The following is a 13,125-nucleotide window of genomic DNA, read 5'->3' as shown; positions in this document are numbered from 1 at the left end:
GATAGTTCTTGGTTGTTGCCCTTACTTCTCTGGCCACAGAGGGAAGGTGAGTCCTCTGGTCACGAGACATTTCATTCTTCCACCAAGAGGACATTTCATTATTCCACCATGACCAGATATTTTTAGGACCTTGGACATTGCACCTATATGTCATGTAAATGTCTCCCATCCATTCATCCATTGTGGGGCTGGCAGGATTATGCATTTGAAAAAGAATAGTCAATACCCTGCTCGTTTTGGTTAAATGTATATCTAAATTCCAACCTATTATTTTTTTGTTAAAAATACCAGAGCTTCAGAAAGTCTCCATTCAGATTACTGTCAAATGCCTTGCCCTGAAATCTCCAACAGCATAGTCATACAGTCTGAGGTCAGCCAGTCAATTCTCCATAAGAACAAGCTTTCAAGGAACAAGCAGAAGAGTAGCCAAAATCCAGCCCTGATTAAATCCAATCACCAAATGCACAATTGACAAAACTGTCCAAAACTGTCCAAAACTGTCCAAAACTCCAAACAGTGTTCACGGCTCTCTGGAGCATAGAATCCAAGGTATGGTTTCAAATGTTGCCACCAGCAATTGGGCAGCACACTGCAAAGCCTTAAATGCTGCTTTCACAGCTGATCTCTATTTCTGGCTATTCTCTCAGCAATTCTGATTGAATATCTGATCTGAAATTTTTCTTCTTCTCTGTTTAAGAGAAGGTACTATTAACCCTTCCCAAGCCTGCTCCACCAAACACTCTTGTATTCAGCCAGCAGGCTGTGTGTGGCTAGGGAAGTTGCCATTCTTGGCTAGGCTCTCGTTCTATAGCCTCATCCACGCTACCCATGACAATTGCACTGAAAAGTAGAGCATACAGTTGTATAATCTATAGATTATACACCCACAGATGGCATGGCATCTATCTCTTGCTCTCTCTCTCTCCATCTCCTAAAAATAAGATCTCAATTTTTCTATTTTATTTATTTTTTATTTACCATATTTATATACCGTCTTTCTCATCCTGGAGGTGACTCAGGGCAGTTTACAAACGGTAAAATTCAATTCCCCCCAATAACAAAAATATAATTAAAACATTAACATATAATATAAACCATAAAAACAATAGAGATGAAACAAACAATAAAACACAAATCCTCAACGTCTCATTACTAAAATCATTTTCCATTCGCGTCATCCAATCGTTCCATGGATCTAAAATAGCCTGTTACACTTCATCTGCAAATGCTTGCTCAAAAAGCCAGGTTTTGACTCTTTTTCAAAATGTTAGGAGGGAGGTGGCCGATCTAATATCCCTTGTGAGGGTGTTCCATAGCCGAGGGGTACATAAGAAATGCTATTTTCCTTTTCCCACTGTATTTAATGGGACTTGAACATACATGGATTTTGATATTCAAACCATAGCAGACAGCAAGGGGCCACTGTATATTCTTCCAACAAGGTAGTGGAGTGGGTCAAGGGAATTGTTTCCTCGAGTACCATTTTGATTCCTTACTCTTTATTGATACTGATGATTTTATAGAGGCCCATATTAACAGAAGTCAGTGGGGGAAACATTATCTTTACCCAAACAAAATACAAAACAAGCTGGTTTGAAGGCCCTCATTATTCACTTCTTTATTCTTTAGAAGATCTAATTTGGAATCAGGCCTTCTTTTTGCCCTTCTTAATGCCTACATACATGCTGCTACTGATAAATGTCACTAGCTTATTAGCTCATGGAATCCAATGTGCATGCATGATTAGCAGGGTAAACTCTGATTCTACTCAATTTCGACTCTTACTTCCCCATGAATAGATAATGTAATTGATGCCGTGCCCCCAGGCTCCTAATGCCCAGCTGCTTTAGTGGAATGTCTTGCATGTTTAAATTTATGTTACTTGCTCTTTTTAAACGTAGCCCTGCAAAATATGTCAGAGCCAAAGGGGATGGGGACAGGGCAGCCTTTGTTAGAAAAATGGAGTGGGAAAATTTGGAAGCGTTTGATTTAATGGCAAGACCATTATGATTACCAACATCACAATCACACAACAAATTGTGACTTGGGTTGTTTTATTGATCTATTTCTAAATTTAGTGGTTTGTTGCATTCTTTATATTTTTTGCAGAATTGCTTTATGCTGCATTTTCTTGGGGTGGCTAGTAGATTCTATGTCAGGAGTGCCATGATTCCATTATAGGTTTTATTATGGGTCCTTATGGAGCTCTCCAATGCGCTGAATTCAATCTCTTCATAGTTTTAGCATCTTGTATAGCCTCTTTAAATTCAGAAATAAATGCCTGGCTGAAAATCTGATAAAAAGTGAACTAAAATGTAAATTTAAAACAAACATTTTAATGTCCAAACTCTTTAAATTCTTTGTTGATTACTATACTTCAACTGAACTGAAATTCTTTTAAAAACTCATGTGAACACACTAAATCCAGAGGTATTGCTTTGCACTGACAGATTTGCTCTTGCTCGAATGAAGCTAGATAAGGGTATGCAACTTGTTGGGTGTAAGAGGCCATTCCCCTCCAGATCCATACCTTCACAGAAAGTCTAAATGTCTCTGTTTTTCTCTGAAGTCTCTTTCAAAATAGGGACAGGAGAAAATGTCACATCACTATCTGTTTTGAGAAGGGATGCAGAGGAAAGCAGGTATTTGGAGGCTAGAATACAGTTCAGAGTGAGAGCACATTTACTATAATATACAGTACAGCTCCCATAACTACCTGTATCTGACAAAATATGCCACATAGTCATCCTGGATGCCCATGCAAATTCATAGTGAAGATACCTCTCTAGGAATTTATTAGGTCCTCCAGAGCAATTATATGGTAACTTCTGGTACAAGTCATTTATTTGAATAGGGTTCACCATTATCCATGGCTTTCTATTTCTAATGTTCAGGATACAGGAATTGAACCATAACTACATGAGTATATGATAGCTTGCTTTATAGTTCACGTTTAAGTGCTCCATGACTTTGGGGTGATGTGTGGTTTCTAAGCTATATGGCTGTGTTCTAGCAACATTTTATCCTGACGTTTCACCTGCATCTGTGGCTGGCATCTTTAGATGATCCTTCGAATGTGAAACATCAGGAGAAAATGTTGCTAGAACACAGCCATGCAGCCCAGAAACCACACAACACCCCAGTGATTCCAGCCATGAAATCTTTCGATATATCATGGCTTTATTGGACTTTGAGTTCTGTATATTCTTTAAGGAGGCCTTAGGTACTACAATAAACAGAGATACAAGTAGTGTGAGGTAGGATGTTAATAAGACACTTGATCTGAGAACACGATTCTTCCTCTTGGTTCATTCTTTGGGGGGAAAGGAGGAGGGGAACAACCTCCTCCAAACCTGCTAGTGTCATTGCATAACTGGGTAGATATGAACTGAATATGGGAATTCACATTCCAGAAGCCTAAAATTTTTAAATGCACAGTGCCATCCTTAAACTGATGAGTTCATCACATATGTATGTTTGACAATTTCCCAAAAAGTGCAATTTTTGGTTAAAATAATTGGAAGAGAGATTTTCCAAATTGCATTCATATTTGCAAACACATGCAAATATGAATCTTCTAAATGACAGTAAACATTGAAATCTCAAGCAGAACTCACTGTCTTCTTTAAAACATTGACACACACATCTTCTTAGACTGAAGAACAACAACAAAAATATGGAACCTGAAGCAATAGCTAACCAGCTTGTCAGCTGCTGACATCCTGAATGACATATTTGATAAATCTGCCACTTGCTTCAATGGATTAAAAAAACACAATTACTTAATTTATTGACATGTAAATAGATTTTATGAAACCATGATCTCAATGCACATGCTAAAATCTACAGCAGTTATTATGGTAGTTTTGGTTGACCACCAAAAATGAGAGGGAAAACTTGTTTGGGTTTGTTTGGGTTTGTTTTTTGGTCTTAGAGAGTACTGGCAGAAGTTTACGCATTTTTCAACTTTAATGCTTCACCATTGAAAGTTCTTGTATTCCCAAGCCTTAAAATTATCAGTTGTGATTATTTAATTTTTCTTGTTATGGAAAAATTTGTTGCTGAGTGCATTTAGTGCATTTAAGTATATATCTTCCTTTTATACAATTCCCTCACAAGATAGGCAGAAGGTAGCATGGAAGAGATTGGCCTTCGTGGCTTAGTGGCCGTGCATTTCAGTGCAGAGTGTTTCCAACCCTAGTACGTCACAGAGATATAATTCTTCATCCATTTTCTTCCTAAAGGAAGCAACAAGTAGATTTAGCAATTTCCTTTCCTCTATGAGAAAGCAGGAAGAAAAATTGCACAGCTTTTGAAGCCAATTTGCAATTTGCTACTTGTTCTGTAAAAAAATGTGAATGTTACTGTTGTGCAGAGAAAACAGCAGTGCTTGCTCAGCAAACACCCCAGTCTGGATGGACATTCAAGCAAAACATGGAAACTGTGGATTGAGAAGTATGTTTTGGAATATTTCATGAAAAACTAAAAGAAGTACCATATTTTCACTGCTAAAGGGCTGAGGTCAGGCATGTAGCCGGGGGGGGGGGGGCTTCAGGGGCTTCAGCCCCCCCCGAAATTCTCATGGTGGTCCACGAAAAGGCCTTACTGGTGCATTATTTAAACTGTTACATTTATTCATATCATTATCTGATCAGCATACTCAATATATCCCATATGCATGGGTGTATTGGGGTAACAATACAAAGGGTTTGCTAGGGTAGACCCTCTTTCACTCAGACTCAGCCCCCCCCCCAAACAAACTCAGCCCCCCCCCCCCCCGAATCAAAATCCTGGCTACGGGCCTGGCTGAGGTGAGCATGATTTTTTTAAAATCATAGACAAGTCCTGAAACTCCTAGATTCCTTTCACATGCACTGTTGATAAACATGGCCATACACCCCGGAAAACTCACAGCAACCCAAGGTGTCATCCATCCTATATCTATGCAATTTTCCGCCTAAAAGTAATACCTGACATTTATCCCTGTTGAAATTCACTTATATTAGTTTTGACTCAGCTCTTCAATATGATAACATCATTTTTGATCCTGTCCTAGCTACTCTTCTTAATTTAGTGTCATCTGCAAATTTGGAAAGCACATCTTGATAAAGATGTCGAATAACACTGAGCCCAAGGCAGAGCCCTGTGGCATCCCACTAGTCACTTCTCTCCAGGGTGAAGCGGGACCATTGGTGAACACTCTTTGGGTTTGGTTGCTTAACCAATTATAAATCCAGTAGCACTGTCTACCCAATAATTTATTGGCTTGTTTGCAATAATTTCATGTCATATGCCTTAGCTAAATAATGGCACTTGAAATACATTTTAAAGCTATTCCCTCCCAAAATTTTCAAAATATTTTCCATCCCAGTAAGACATTTTCCCCACCAAACTGCACTATCATAATGATCCTAGTTATGAGGCAGCCTTTCTTCAGAAAAAGAAATAATTGTCATGTCTAAACCCAGATCCTTTATAAACCAGCACTTTGAATTGTGTCTGGAAACAGAGTAGGAATCTGGATTTCTTCTTGGGAAAAGATGTTCATGCATTCGTTTGAGATACAAATAAATGAGAAAATGAGGACTGCTAATTTTGAGGAAGTTAATTCCATTTGAGTTACATGTCAGAAGCATAAAAATTGGTCTGATAGCAATAGTCATGCTGAAATATTTTAATATTCCATGAAGATTGAAATTCATTCTGAGAAATGGGAATGAATCTATATGAAAGCAAACCAACAATCAGAACAATGAGAGAGGGGGATCATCTGTCTGCAAAACAACTGCAGTTGGATGGAGGAATATCTACACAAAATTAGAGCAAACCAATGTCATGAAAATTTAAAAACCCAAGCTAGTGTAAAAATTATGCATTCACAGCTTAAATCACATCTGGCCCATTAAAACATAGAACTTGTCCTTTAAATTGCAGGATATGCATTTGTAACTCTGAGAGAACATGGGCACTGGGGTGCAACCTATTACCTGCGGAAAGCTTCCGGCTCTGTGTTTGTGTCCTCCTTGATTTGTGCTGCCTGACTAACCCGTTCGGTCTTTGACTTTGATCAAACAACTACATATGGTGCCGAGGAGCCATCTACATCCTAAGGTGGATGGTAAAAGCTTTTCCAAACATGCTTTTTGGTGGAGGTACTCATGTATTTTTAATGTTGTTTTGCTTCTTTCCCATAAGACTGTAACAGAGCAAAGTATACGGCTTATTCTCATTGTTGGAAAGAAGTTGAACCTATGGTTAACTTTCACATGCCATTCTTAAAGGCAAAGAAAAAGAAAATATAGTTCTGGATTGGTTTTCAAAAAGCTTTCACCTCAGTTATGACCTATTGCAAGCAGCTTCTCTTAGGTGAATTGGATAATGTTTTAACTTGGCAAATTGGTTTATATATGTATTTTTAACTTATATGTATTTTAATTTATTGTATTTGTATGTTGTTTTAAACTGATATTTATTGTCTTGCATTGAATTCTTGTTGTTAGCCGTTCTGAGTCCCTCCACGAAGGTAGAGAAGAACGTGATAGAAAAGTTCTAAATAAATAAATAAATAAGGTCTAAAACTGACTTTGTACATAGTAGTGAAAACATGAAATTCAAAGCATCAGAAGAAACTAAAATTGTATGGCTTCATATAAAATAGTGACTGGGTAGGAAAAAAACCCCTTTTTTTGCCCACAATTCCCAGAATTTTAATCACCAAAAGGATTTTTCCAAGCTCTGAAAATCTGTGTCACAACCACACTTACAACAACTTTGTTTTTTATCTTATAGTTACCGTGACTCATTTACAGAGAAAATGTGAAAAGAATGCAATAGCAATAGACGCGTCAAAGTAAACTCAGGCCATACATGGTAGGAATCCTACATGAAGACAAAGACTGTGAGAAACCATACAACTGAGAGAATTCAGATGGACTTTTCTCTCATTCTTTTCACACTTAGGAACTATATTTAACACAAACCTAACTCTAAGCTGAGACATTCAATTTTCCCCAGATTGTTCTCTTCCTTTGTATTTTTATTTGCTACTCTGGCTTGTCTAACTCCTCTGCCTTCTCATCTTGAACTAAAAAATGTTCTGATTTGAACAAAGATGCTTATGAGTGCCAGAGAAAGATCAGAAATCTCAAAAATGTCATGTATTGAGAGATGGGGCATATTGCATACAAACAAAAAATATGTGAAGATTTTACTTATTATACAATGAGCAAGAGCTTTCACAATCTCACTTTTAATCCTTTTTTTGGTTATTCCTTGAATCAAATAAGCAAAGTTTTACACCCCAACATATTTCGTAGGGTGACAAAAAATGTCAAAATAAAATCAACCTGTGTATAATAGATTACCATAATACCCTAGGATCATGAGAAAGTATAAAATGCATTAAAAGAAATTGTAATATAACATTAGATTGTCCTGATGTTTAACCTATACTCTGGACAACAGCCACTGTGAGGACACCATGTGAAGAAACAGATTGGTTTTTCATTGGGAAGGGGGTCAAAGGGGTTGCATTTTACCACACAATGTATTCAATTTGTATGCAGAACATGTCATACAAAAAACAAGATTAGATTTAGCAGTGTGAAAATTCATCAACAATATAAGACTGCACCATATTACTTAGCAATAACCAGTCACTTGGAATGACTATTGATAAAGAAGAAAGTGCAAAAGCATATTCAGAGCAGATTGGTAATAAGACAGAAATAATGACTATAGATTATCAATCCTGGATTCTTACCAGAAGCAAAGATGACTGAGGTAAGGCAATATGAAAAAAAATGAAGACTACATCACAGGTGGAATTAATTAAATCATGGAAGCCATGGCCCTAAATCTGCAAGACTTTACTTGGATTTTGGAGATCTCTTATCCATAGGCTTGGTATAAGCTGAAATTGATCTGACAGTAATCATAATAACAACACAGAGTAGGCTTGGTTGATAAAAAAATATGGTTCAAAACTCGTTTAGGATGTATGTGGTTTGATTCTAAAGTCACTTCTGATTTTTTTTAAAAAAAATTAAAAACTTTCTAAAACTTCTGAATTGGTTTGTTAATGGCAGACATGCATGCACAGTAAGAAAAAACCCCCACAGAACTGGCACTGGGGAAACTTCAGGGGATTCTCCCTCCCTAATTTTTAGACCAATCCTGATGAAACTTGCTACAGTGCTAGAACACATGGAGCACTGTTAGCTCACCAAATTTCATAACCTTTGACTTATCCATGGTTTTTTGGCACATTTTCAAAGTTTTTCTTTTTAAAAAACATTTTTAATAATAAAGAAAATCTGTTCCTGGTTTGAAAGTGTTATTTCCTGTTTCACTGGGTGGTCTTTACTTTGAAAGTAGTTATTCTACTCCAGAAACTTGTTTGTGTGGCACAAACTATGTTAAATTGGTGGAGAGCAGAAATCATAGTACAGATCCCATCAAGGGACATCTAGACTGACCCCTTCTTCTGGGCATAAAGGCACCATCCAAACTCTCCTGATATCCATTTGCTTCCTCTACTGAGTTTGAGGGGACCCTCAAGACAAATCCATCTGTTTATTCCTATTTGCAGATACAAGCAATCATTTTATTTTATCATTACTTACTAAAAGAAAGGGCTGGCTGGCTGTGGCTGGCTACCCCAGTGCCTTGTTCATGGCAATCAGGCCAAAGTGAAATGGTTGGTTTTTATGCAGTTTATGTTCACTTGGCTTTGCAAAAGTTGCCTATTGCTTTGCTGCCTTCTTTAGGCACCTTTGTAGATTCAATCAGTTTATTTTATATTTAGATGAAGACTACTACAGACAGCTATAGGGATCCTTCAGCCATTTTGGCGAAAGAGCGGCTGGGCAGTGTGAGAAATGTAGTTTAACAGCAGGCCATTTGCAATCTCTACCATTGGGGGCCTGGCCTTCACAAACTACAACAATGGCTGTGCTTAGCCACACCCATCTCATTCCTCCTTGCATTGCCGGGGGAGGGAAAGCATGAAATTTTAAAACTTTTTAGGCTTTACCAAAGTTGCTTAATGGTTGTAAAAATTAAAATAACCTCAGTTATAGCCAATAGTGAGGGATGATGAGCGATGCCCAACATAAACCCCAGATTTGTTTTACAAAGCTTAAAGAAGTTTATAGGAGCATTCCAGGAAGGTTTTCAAAGTCAGACCTGCTTCCTAACATCATCATCAGATCATCATGTGCCTTCTGACCATTGTATGGGATTGAAATGTAATAAACAACTATTTATACAGCTAAATGATAATTAAAACAACAATGTAATTGCAATTTGCAAAGCAAACATAACAAATAATGAAACATTAGAAGCAATTTTAAAATGTGCCTTAGAAAGCATGAATACTGCAACATTAATGAATGCTTCTCCCAGGAGGAAACCTCTACTGCTCGGAAGCATTTCCAGTAGTTTCTACATGGCAGGCATATCGTAAAAACCAGCCCTTAGTGACTAAAGCCTTGTTAAAATGTCACACTGATAAGCAAGAGAGCTGACATAGTGCTGCATTTTAATTTACCAGGTGCGTAATTGTCTAGGAACCAGAGCAAAGCTAATTGAATGAAACCAACTGTTAAAATCTAATATAAATTTATTTAAGCAACAACATATTATTTAGAAACTACCATGTGAGAACCAGTTATTAAGGAAATTCCATGTGATTTCTCAGAACTATTTGGGGAGGAGATATATGTAACTTAGGAGTGTTACAAACCAGAGATCATTGAACACATTCCTTATTAATCAAAATATTTATGGCCTGCTCTTCCATCATTTTATGAACCCCCTTCACGGACAAATAACAATGTAAATTAAAATAATACACAGGAAAGGCTAAACAATAATGATTACACAAGGGGGGAAAAGCTTCAAATCTCCAGGAGACAAGCATTAAAACAACTGGGGCAGCTTAAACCGTTTTGCTATCTGAGGTGGAAAAAGCAAATAGTGTCCCACAAGTATTCAAGTCAGAATGCATATTCCAAAGCAGACAACTATACAGGTAATTCCCCCATTCCTGGCAGCAAATCTAATTACAAATTACAACCAGAAACCAGGATGGATGGCTAAAGAGCCAAGATTTAAAAGTGACATATACATGAAATGGAAATGGGAAAATCACCAATGAGGAATTCAAACAAATAGCCAACACGTGTAGAGAGAAAAATCAGAAAAACCAAAGAGCTCAGCTTGCTACAGAGGTTGAAAACAATAAAAGGACATTTTTGTTTGTTCATTCCAAAAAAAGAAAAAGGAAATGGTAGGTGACTGCATGGAGGAAATTGGAAATGTATCATACCTTCATTTCAGTAAGGTTTTTTTTACAAAATCCCTGATGACATTCTTGCAAACAAGCTAGTAAACATAGGCCACAATGCTCCTCTTCGATGGATTTGTAGTAATTTGACTGACCAAACCCAAAGAGTGTTTACAAATGGCTTCCATAGTCTCTAGAGCATCAAGGGGAAATTTTTGCCTCATTTTCAATATGACATCATTTTAAATATTTAAATATGGCTATATTGTCCCCCTTTATCATCCTCTTCTCCAAGCTAAATATACCCAGTTCCCTAAGATGGTCTCATATAATTTTGGTCACCCTTCCTTGTACATGCTCCATCATAAATCTCTACACGTGGAGTTGTGCATTAACTGAGCTATGCAGCCTTTGTATTGAATTCCAACGTTTATCCAGTGAACTAAACTGAATTGAAGACCAAATGTCAACCAACTGGGAATGCACATCAATGCACCTGATTGTAGCTACACAAGCAGTTGCAGTGCCTATCCATGGGTAATAGTGCTGTGTGCGCAAATTTCCCTGCACAACCTTGAACTGAATGCAAATGTTCCTCATTGTACAAATATGTGCAACTTACATAGGGGAAGTAATGTGTGCATCAGACACCAACTGGATACTTTCCATCATATCAAGTTAGTTTAGCAAAGCAGAAATCACAAAAAGGTGAAGGCTAATTCTAAAGTGTCAAAGTCATGTAAAAGGTCTTGTTTCCAGTTCAAGTTTTTACCTGCTTCCTTTGTCCGGATCACTCTGGATGGTGCACTTGGATCTCCAGTTCCAATTTTGTTAGTTGCTACAACTCTAAATTCATATTCCACCCATGGATTCAGTTCAACTGCCATGGCGGACTCCATGTCACCACTGATGGTTTCTGGAACTAGGAAAAGTGAATAACTATGAGTAATATCTCAAAACCACACAACCAAAAGCAATTTTCCCCGATACTGGTGAACACTGATAGGAAAAATCCTCTGGTCAGTCAATGGGTCAATTAAGGATGCTTTAAGATCCTTGCACATTGTTATATACATACAGTATGGTCTGCAACAGTTGGACTCTGTTGTGGTTCAGCACCAATGTGATGGGAATGGGAGTGAGGAGCGTGCAGATGGGATTGAGAATAGTGCAGATGTGGGCTCTCAGCTTTCTTCCCATGAATTTAGAGACAGGTCTGTGTCTTCAATGTCTTCACAAGATCGGAATGTGAGTGATAAGGCAGTTGCTGGGAAGCAAGGTCAGACAGTTGCTGGGAAGCAAGGTCAGACAGTCGGTGGGATGCAAGGCCGCGCAGGCCAGGTGGTGAGAAGGAGTGCGCGGCTGGCAGAGAAGGGTTGACCTCATCTGTGGGAAAACTGCTCGTTAAGGCTTGTTTGATGTTTGCTGTTTTGCTGTGAAACGTATAAGTAATCTGCCTGGACAGAGATCCTGTGTTAGTTCAACGTTGCAATATGGCTTGCAGTAGCCCAGTTCGGGGCTAAGGATTTAGCAACAGCTTGCTTCGTGTAACCTTAAGCTGCTTCCTGGTTTGGGGCTTCTGGTTTTGCTTCATGTCTTCTGCTTAAACTTTCAAGGAATATATTGGACTTATTATTTTGTAACCACTGAATCTTTTATTGCTTTTACTTTGATTGTTTCAATAAACTCTTTTACTTCTCAAGATTGGCTGGTTTTGTCTGAGAAAGCAAGGTGAATCTATTCTGAGGTACAACAGACTCAATAACCAGAAATTAAATAAGCAATATATCACAAACATCTTCAGTTATAGGGATGCAATTTTTGGAAGTTTACATATCTCCAAATCTAGACTGAGTATCCTTTATTCAGAACTCAAGAATACTTCAAAATCCAAAAGTGTCCACTCACGTGGCTGAGATACTGACACCTTTGCTTTCTGATGGTTCAATATACACATATTTTATTTCATGCAGAAAATTGTTAAAATTTAAATACTGTGTATAAACATGAATATGAAACATTACTAAATATGAAACATAACTGAATTTCATGTTGAAATTTGGGTCCCAGTTCCAAGATTATATATGTCTATGCAAATACAGGAATTCCAAAAATTCCAAATAAAACAAAGTGTATAAATCTGAAATCCAAACCACTTCTGGTCTCAAGCATTTTGGATAAGACATATTCAACCTGTATAAATGTGAACTATTTTAAGGATAAGCACAAAGGCGTGTATGTGTGTGTATAGGAATTTGATTTATTGAATTTATTAAATCCTGTATACAGTTACCTGAGAGTTGATGTTGTTTACCTTCAAGGTGCTTTCAAACTATGGTGACCCTAAGAGTTATTTTTGTAAGCTTTGTTCAGAAGAAGTTTTCCCTTGCCTCCCTTTGAGGTTGTGACTTTCTTAAGTTTATCTGCTGAGTTTCATGGCTGAGTGAGGATTCAAATCCTGGTCTCCAGAACTTTAGTCCAACACTCAAGCCATTATACTATAGGTAGGTATGTGGCGAGGGAGGGGGGGAGGGAATCTCCAGATTTAAGTCATCTTGTTATAGCTAAAGTCTCTTACCTGTTTTCACAGTTTGCCAGCCAAGGGAAAATGGACTTCGGGCTTGCAGGTTGTAGGAAGTTATGGGGCTGTGATTATCAGCCCCAGGTGTCCATGAAAGAGTAGCTGTGGTCTCTGTGATTTCCTCAACTATCACAACTCCAGGAGGTCCAGGTGGACCTGAAACAGAAAAACGAATGAAAGGCACTACTTTTAAATTGTCATCTGTATGCGTAGGGTCATGCCCGTATCATCTGCCTGTGAATACCAAACATAAAAT

General features: G+C 37.8%; 1 protein-coding gene across 7 annotated transcripts in view; it reads right to left on the bottom strand.

The window, feature by feature from the left end:
* Positions 1-13,125, bottom strand: part of CNTN5 (contactin 5) — an 826,419-nt gene that overhangs the window by 46,507 nt on the left and 766,787 nt on the right. For all 7 annotated transcript variants that reach the window (XM_067466528.1, XM_067466529.1, XM_067466531.1 and 4 more), the window contains 2 exons: positions 12,867-13,025; positions 11,061-11,210 (listed from right to left, as the gene is read on the bottom strand). In XM_067466528.1, the coding sequence (XP_067322629.1) occupies positions 11,061-11,210; positions 12,867-13,025 (309 nt within the window). The remainder of the gene's footprint in view (positions 1-11,060; positions 11,211-12,866; positions 13,026-13,125) is intronic.

The sequence above is a fragment of the Anolis sagrei genome, chromosome 3 (genome assembly GCF_037176765.1).
Source record: "Anolis sagrei isolate rAnoSag1 chromosome 3, rAnoSag1.mat, whole genome shotgun sequence".
Classification (NCBI taxonomy): Eukaryota; Metazoa; Chordata; class Lepidosauria; order Squamata; family Dactyloidae; genus Anolis; species Anolis sagrei.
Note: the sequence above shows the minus strand (reverse complement) of the source record. Positions and strands in the feature narration are given on the sequence as shown.